General features: G+C 38.6%; 1 protein-coding gene across 1 annotated transcript; it reads right to left on the bottom strand.

Annotated features, from left to right (window-relative positions):
• Positions 1–4,268: 4,268 nt before the first annotated feature.
• On the bottom strand, positions 4,269–6,080 carry c2cd4a (C2 calcium dependent domain containing 4A). Its single transcript, XM_082159852.1, has 2 exons — positions 5,926–6,080; positions 4,269–5,809 (listed from the first exon to the last, which is right to left on the bottom strand). The coding sequence occupies exon 2, from the start codon at positions 5,776–5,778 to the stop codon at positions 4,408–4,410; it is 1,371 nt and encodes a 456-aa protein (XP_082015978.1). The 5' UTR covers positions 5,779–5,809; positions 5,926–6,080; the 3' UTR covers positions 4,269–4,407.
• Between the last annotated feature and the right edge of the window lie 2,633 nt (positions 6,081–8,713).

Raw genomic sequence — 8,713 nt, 5'->3', positions numbered from 1 at the left:
TCAACATGGAATACAAAGATGGATGATATATCTGCTCCCACACAGGCTTTATTGCAATTGCCTGTTAAGCCATCAACATTGTTCAGATCTATGTGCGAAGGGGGCGGAGGGTGCAACAGAGGAAATGATGACGGTAACCCAGACTGAGAAAACCCATTGCACAAAGCATCCTGAGCACAATAGCACGGTGGTCTTTCTCTTTTATGTGCTCACCAGAGGGGGTTTACATGTACGTCACTAATGCAAAACAAAAGAGGGGGCTTCTCAAAAGGTCCTCATAATGAATTAGAGAAAAGTCTCGAAGCAACATGGAGCATGTTTGTTAAAGTAAAGGATTATGTACAGAGAGCCGGTCATTATTGCAAAATAAAATAAACCCAAACAAGTGGTTTTGTTGTCAATTTTGAATTGACCTGTAAATTATTAAGTGCGCTACACTTAAAAACCTTTACTTTTAACCTTTAAAACTAAATGTTTTAATATGTGTCTTAGTTTGCATTTTCATTGCACATTTCTCAGTCCTTCTTTATAGCGCTCATCCCCAGAGCCAGACTAAGAGCTTTTAGCTTAATATTTAACCACAGATAACATTAACTTAAAATAGCAACGGATGCTCTTAATGATACATCAGTGCTGTTGAAAGCAATGCTTATCACTGCACAAAATAAGTTTATGGTCCTGTCTACTTTTATCTAAAAACAACCAGCTAGACTATTAATAAATAGACTGCTGAGGTAAGAACTGTACTTTGGGCCTCTTAGCAAAGTGGAAGTACAAGAAAAGACAATTTTATAATTTAAGCAAATAAGCAACAACCAGCAAACGTAAAGTGGATGTAGTTAATAAATAATGTGATCAAACCAATATTTTGCCTGTCACAAACACTGGTTTAAAATAGAGAAATTATACATAAAATAAACGTCTATAATCAAATCTACTTTTCTACAAACCAGATGCGCTCGGCCAGGCCGGTCGCTCATAAATCAAATGCTTAATTTAATTTGATTTGAGTACATAAAAAAAAAAAGACTTCTGCACAATAATAAAAAAAATGCAGAATGGGGATAGAAAAGAACAGTTAATTCATCTGGAAGGCCAAACAAATAGCAGTGATTGCTATTGACAGTGCCTAACTGTGCAGAGCTCAACGTGGCAAGACGTTGGGCCTAACCATGCTGAAAGGAGTTGCCTGGCAACTGTGAGCTCTTTTTCTCGTTTTCTCTCTGGACTTTCTGGAAAAAACGTGAATGAAGTCTATCTGCCATCTCTCTAAAGAGGACCAGTGCAGTTGTCACAAACAGGGATGATTCGGGGTGTCATTTCTTTCACTGTGAGGGAAAACAAATAAGTTGTAGCAAATCTGCTGTGCTATTTGATGCATTTTACATGCATTTCCAGCTTGCACATTAGATATTTGCAGTAGTCTACATTATGAATTAGAATTATACAATTCTACAAACATGTTGACATGATTGAACTGCCTGGCGGACAATAAAACGTCCCAAATACGTGCATTGAAAAAGGCACCCTAACCACTCATGCAACAACAAAGAAACACCCCATTAACCACCTAGAAAACCCTAGAAAATGTAAAACAAAAATAGTTTATAATTCCATTTTAAATAATAATTACATAAAAATTATACTATAAAATGATTTGGTGAAGTAAATTAAGAAAATAAATAAAAATATAATGATTATAAATTATAAAATTAAAATTATAATTTGTGTAGTCACATTTGGATATTAATTGCCTCCTAAACAACTCTTATTAGATTAGTCTTAATGAAATGATTAAAACAGACATCCATGACCATCTGTTCAACATGTTATGCATATTCCGATGGTTATGGATATGTGCGCTCTTCATGTATATGTTAAGAGGCTTTCATCTTTCATTCATTCCCACTATATCTCTCTTTCTGCATATTGATGCCATGCATAAGAGCGCACAGAGCAGGTTGTACGCAGTTTTGTTTTCAAGTATTCCTGGACATGCATAAATGCGACAGCTCTGCCAGCGAGGCACATGACAGACCCATGTGCTTCAAAGTGTTATGTGATCAAAGTGCTTTTCCGCTGGATAGTATTATACTCGCACTAAAGTAAAATGATCAGAGTCTAAGGAGTTTAATATAAACGGTTATTATTCCTGGGTCTGTCATGATCTTAAAAGGGACTTAAAAGGGACTTTGTAGAAAAGTAGATGTCCCTTCTTACATGATGTTATATAAGTCTCAGGTGTCCACCAGAATCTGTATGTGCAGTTTCAGCTCAAAATGCCCCACAGATCATTTATTATACCATGTTGTAAAAGCCCATTTTTGAGTGGAAGGAAAAACATGCAGTTTTTTGTGCATGTATCTTTAAATGCAAATGAGCTGCTACTCTCCAGAAGTGGGCGGAGCCTGTACAGCTCATGCCTCGGATACTCTGGCAAAAATCAAACCATCTGTTTGGTTTTGATTATCATCTCTATCGCGATCACGCTCACGTGACATTGCAGTTCTTCATCATCATGAAAGTTTATTATCGGCATGTGTTCTAAAGCCATATCAGTCTAAACTTCTGATATTGGCTTTTCTGAGTGCACACAACCGAAGCATGCGCACAGAAAGCTGTCTGTCAGAAAATTCTCTTTCATGTCTTACTGTGCTTAAACTGTCAAATACACAAGGTTCTGTCAAAAACACACAACGTTCACATAAACACAGTCTGTGAAAGTATACAGCAATGAAAGAAATCGCATGCGTTTATTAGATCTGTGTATTAAATTGACAGCAGCATAATATGCATTACCTACTTCCATATATGATGTTAATATGAATCAAAAAACAAAAGAAAAACAGAAAATCACTCACTGCTCTTTCGCTTTAATAAGAATACATTTTCTTACGAGAAGATAAACATGGCGTACAACTGTGTACAGCTCACTCAATGCGGGGTCTATGCTAATAGGGCAGAGTCCGTCAGCAATCGAGAGTCCTAAGCATTTGCGACATTGTCACATTGCTAGAATCTGCAAACGGCTTGTTCTGAAACACTGCTTATGATTAATGGGGATTATAAAAAGAGGAGGTGGATTTTTACCATTATAGGGTGGTTGGGTACACACACTGCCGACACATTTATGTTCAAACACCATGTAAAAGTAAATTTAGCATAATAGGTCCCCTTTGAGCAACATTTTCTGTGACTGCTAGCTAGCATGACTGAGGTAATTCTACGCAATTTTAATGGAGTTGGTCGTTTTGCTGCTCAAACTGCACAGGAGGATGAACTCCACTATCGTACACCCAAAACCTGATTGTTTCATCATTATACTTAGAAATCAGGCTTTCATACCGATCTGGAATCAATTTACCTCTTGAAGTATAGGGGTTTAAGTGGGATTAACTTGTTCTAGATCAGCGGAAAATCATACCCTTGCTTCTATTAATGCTAAAATGCTTGCCAAGCTGGCAAGCCTTGGCCTAGTCAGCAAGCCTGTTTGAAAAAAGGAGGAGGAGGGGGTGGGAAACCCAGATGGTTTAATGAGCATGAGCCATCTCTGTCTCAAGTTACTTTATTATAATCCCTGCAAAGGTCAGCAGGAAACAACAGGCTTATAGGAAATCAGAGAAGGTGAGTTATTTTGCAATCAGTGCCAGCTTGTTATTATTTACCTCGTCCAATGAAAGATCAGTGAATGGTAAGCCCCACCATTTAGCTATTACTGATGTCTCAAATGTCTTACTACTGCTCTTTTATGTTTAGCCCGGAGGAAGCACAGTATTAAGGTATTGCTACTGTAATTGTGAATTTCAGATCCCACTGACAGGCCATTTTAAAACCTGCTTATTACAACACCTCCCAAAGAAATATCTCTGTGTTGGGAAAAAGGAAGCCACATCGATTAACTTTACAAGGTGTACTTTGCCTAAGGAAATAGTTAAAAAGGCAGCCTTATTTGACTGATACAAATATGTTTTCATCTGCCACAAGAGCAATTGTTTAGCGTTTTCTCCATCAATTTAATTTAATAAATTTGTATCTTGCATTTAAAAATATTGTTACTTGCAAAAGGCTACGTGTCACAGTGTAGCGGCAATCAAGCCGCTCAAGATGAGACAAGGAACAATGGAGGCCATTACGGAAATTAAGAACCTTTTAAGACTGCCGTGCTTTGATTCAGTCACAGATGTTCTCATCATGAATAAATTATTATTTGTTGACTGAATACCTAAAATTATGCTTCCCGTCAAGAACAAAAGACCACAAGACTGATATAGTTTTTGTTGTTTAATAAAAAACAAGTCTTTGGCAAATAAAGAGATTTGGCAATAAATAAAACTTAATATAGTACACACAAATACATGCATGCTCACTCTCACACACAATAAATTAAGCAGTTTGGATCAGTGGGATTTATAATGTGACAATGCTGGTGAGAGGAAGATCACAGTTGCCCAGAATATAGTCTCTTTTCATTGTGGACATCTTGTTTACGACTTTGAATCGAAGTGTCCTCTGGCAGAGATCATCTTCCGATATACCGTCAAAGAAAAAGTCCTCATTGAAGATTGGATTGCGGCTCTTCCTGATAACCGTGCTGCGCTGTTTCTGGACTTTTCCGGGCATGATAGAGAGGCTAACGCTGCAGTTAATGCTTTTAGCGTCCACAGACAGAGCATACAGGCCTTCTGCGCTAATGAGGCGGACGCGCAGTCTCTGGTTTTCAGGGCAGTACTCTGCTGACAACCGCAAGGTCCCATCCCTTCCAACAGGCACCAAATTCTCTTTCATCACCCTCTCCCGGTGCAGAACCAAGTCCATGGGGAAGATAGCTGGAGGTGCCAAGCTGAAACCACACTGGAGAGGTTCAACAAGGCCGTCAGATGCTCTCCTCATGATGTTGGGGCTGTTGTCCGTGGAGCTGCTCTCGTCCGTCGATAAGGAATTGTTTCTGGACATGGCAGCCTTCCGGAGGTTACGGTAGAGGATTTTCTCATGGCTAAGCACTTTGAGGAGAGAAGACTTTGGTGGGCATCTGTTCAATAGAGGAGAACTGAAGGGGGAGGATTCTGCCGAGGAGGTAGTATCGCTATCCAGAGTTCCCTGTCGGTGCAGGAAGCCTTTTGGAGAAAGTCTGGAAGTAAGAGCATTCAGGCTAAAGGAAGAAGGGGAGTTTGAAGATGGCAGGATGGGGGAAGATGGCATGGAAGATTTGGAGCAAGTGTTCGATCTACTCCGGGGAAGAACCAAGGGGATTCCACTGGAGTTAGGGTCATTGTGGAAGAGGGACTCCTTTCTTCTGGTGTGGGGACTTTCCAGCAAGGTGCAGAAGCCATAGCAGGTTTGAGCTTTAGCTAAGTGAGGCAGGGAAAGTGCAGCCTGGCTTTGAGGATCAGCATTGGTGGTTTCCTCATCACTACAGCCATTGTCATATGGTCCATCCTCAACACTCTCCACCTGGATGATATGGTTATTGTGTAGCTCTCGGTTATTGACCTCTCTCTTTGGACTTCCCTTCTCACATGGAGACACTCGGATGCATGGAGTCGGCCTCCCCTGCTCAATACTCTTGCCCTCGACTGGGCTTGAGATCTTGGGGGGAATGCAGAACTCTGGGATGGTGTCCGGGGTAATGATGTTTGGACACAGCAAGCCTTTCTTGGCTTTCTCAATGGATGACTTGTCCCCAAACATGATGTCTCCGATTTTGAAGCTGTATTCCGTTACGGAAAGTGGCAAGTTGGTCCTTTCGACGGACACTCTGATCTTCTCTACCACCCACATGGGAATTCAGTTTGGACTCAAGTTAGAAACACTGCAAAAATAAAAGATCTGTGGTTATAAGTCTGGTCCACTTAGTTTTATTCCAAAATTGTGCATTAGGTGTCTGTCTTTATATCTTAATGCCAAAACATTTAGTATGCTGCTTACCTTGTGTACCCGATTCTCCGGTGGAGGAATTGAGTGTCTGTTCAGACAGGTCCTTGTTCTATACGCTGCATTAAACAAGGTCTTCAGGGTGATAGCCAGGAGTCTCTAATCAGCAGGCTCTCCTGTTAGACTGGCTTCTCTTTCTGACACATGTGAAGGGTGCTTGGCCTTTTATACAGAACAGCACTGTGGGCGGAGATAAGGGCTATTCGATCACACCCACGAGTGGTAAGAGAGGGCTGCCCTGCTTTCAAGGCTACTGGTTCCTATAGAAACTCGCAAGCCACGACACTTTAATCTAAGCAATCCAAGACTGGGAAAGGTAAAGGCCAGTCTGATAAGCAAATTGCAATGAAATCCCAAAAATGTTGGCTGATAAAACAAAGGCATGTGTGTGTGTGTGTGTGTGTTTGAGTTTCCATTACTCTGTGCGCGAATTGTAATATTAGATGTGGGTTATAGGTTAATGATACCTGAATATGATGCAAATCCAAATGTCACTGGCATTTTTCCCATAAAGACTACAGTATTAGTTATACCAGTGACGGAACACAGGCTTTGATGTATCTGGGTCAGCAAATACAAAAGTCTAAAGCAAATTTACTGAGCTTACAAACTCATTCACAAGCTAGGCACAATAATCACTGGGTATGCCCTATAAAACTATAATGAAAAGGGGCCTGCTGATTGTTTGATTGGTCTAATAAAAATTATTGTTAATAATGAAAAAATGTTTGGCCTTTTTGCAATTCTTATTCATAGAGATATTTATATTGTCATAACCATATTTTATTCATATTGTTGAAACCACGTGTTAATGCAACGCTGAAACAACATAAACTACTATGTACCAACATTTAAATTAATCACACTTTAAATTAAAAACACTTTGATTTAATTAAAAAGTTGCTGCCTTAAATTTTTAAGTACAATCAACTTGGATGTTTAAGTCATTTAAACTTAAATTACATTAAACTGACTTAAAAAAAAACAAGTCGAATCTTGTTTAAATACAGTAATTACACTATTGAGCCTTCCCTTATACCTTAACCCACCCTTAAAACTACCCATACCACCAGACCTGTCCCTAACCTTACCCGTATCCCACCACAATAGCAGCAAGTGTTTTGCAATCCAATATGAACACAATAAGTACATTGTACTTTTTTTTTATGCAAGTACATAGTTAAGGGCACCCAATATAAAGTGTGACCGAAACTCTTGGCTAGACATTGATCGAAATAATAAACACAGACAAATACAGACATTTCAACGGTGCCCTCTTGTGGCAGGATACAGATACAGATTACAGCTTTGCAAAATTTGAATGCAGGATCTCCTGTATAATTCCCTAATATTTACTTAATATTCACACATCTCTGTAATATCATATTAGTCTAATTCCAACCGACACTTCTTGACTATTTACTATGATAAAACATGTGCAGTGTCGCCTCTGGTTATGTACCTTCGCATAGGTGATTTACAGTATCTCACGCCACAGTTGTCTACGACGTCATGCTTGATATTTATGTCTTTGTTTACTGTTAGCTCATGGTCAAAGTTCGAGGGGTTATTGCAGTAACCTAAGAGAACCAGAGAGGTGGACAGACGTAATGATCCTAGAGTGTAGTGATGCCTTTTTGATGGTTTCTAAGAAATGTTGTGATCACATTGAGTAATATTTAAGGCCTTAACAGCAGGAAAGGCTTATTCTAATGTTTGAAAAGCATGAAGTAAACAAGTGCTTCAATGTTGATCAAACTTTTTAAATAGCACTTAGAAGTCATTTAGAGATTATGAACAGCTGTACAGGAAATAATTGCCATATAAATAGGATTGTGCGATATATACCGCCGCAGAAGTCACCCCATGCTGATTCCAGACTAGTTTTGTGGCTTTTCTTAAAATTAGTACACTTGAACTAAGTGAAGACAGCACTGCATTTGCCCGGATCGAAACCAAAGGGCGACTTTTACTAATTACTATACAATTTCCTAATGATTCCATTTCAGTGTGAACAAAAGACTAGTGTTAATTTTTTAGGGTAAAATGATAATTATTTTTGTTTAGAGTTTTGCAGTTTTATTGAAAAGAGGAAGGGGAATTTTTTTTTATTTTTTATAATAAATAAATAAGGTCCCACTTGATATTAAGTGTCTTTAACTACTATGAACTAACATTTAAATTAGTCCTAACAGTTTTAGATACCATTGACTTCCATAGTAGGAAAAAAATATACTATGGAAGTCAATGGTATCTAAAACTGTCTGGTTACTCACATTCTTCTAGATATCTTCCTTTCTGTTCAGCAGAAGAAAGAAATTCATACAGGTTTGATACAACATGAGGGTGAGTATATGATGACAGAATTCTCATTTTTCGGTGGAGTATCCCTTTAAGCTCTAGATTTTTTGCTCATTTAAAATGTACTTGAATAATATCTAATTCAATTAATTATATATATAATTAAGTTTATATCTATAATTTTGTTGAACTTCAACTCAACCCACCCTTAGGTCACCTAAGGTCCAAGAAGAAAGTCGTAGACCTAGGATGGCTTGAGGGTGAGTCAATTATGGGATACTGAGGGTGAACTGACCCTTTTAATGTCACCAAACCTGTCCCTACCCTTACCTGTATCCCACCTCAGTAGCATCAACAGTGTTTTACAATACAACATCAACAGAATAAGTAGGCCTACATTGTACCTAACAACTATTATTTGACTTTTATATGTATTTACAGAGTATTTAAAGACACCTAATATAAAGTGTGAAAAACAAAC

The sequence above is a fragment of the Leuciscus leuciscus genome (genome assembly GCF_965113295.1).
Source record: "Leuciscus leuciscus genome assembly, chromosome: 25".
Taxonomy (NCBI): Eukaryota; Metazoa; Chordata; class Actinopteri; order Cypriniformes; family Leuciscidae; genus Leuciscus; species Leuciscus leuciscus.
This window is presented reverse-complemented; position numbering and strand designations above follow the sequence as displayed.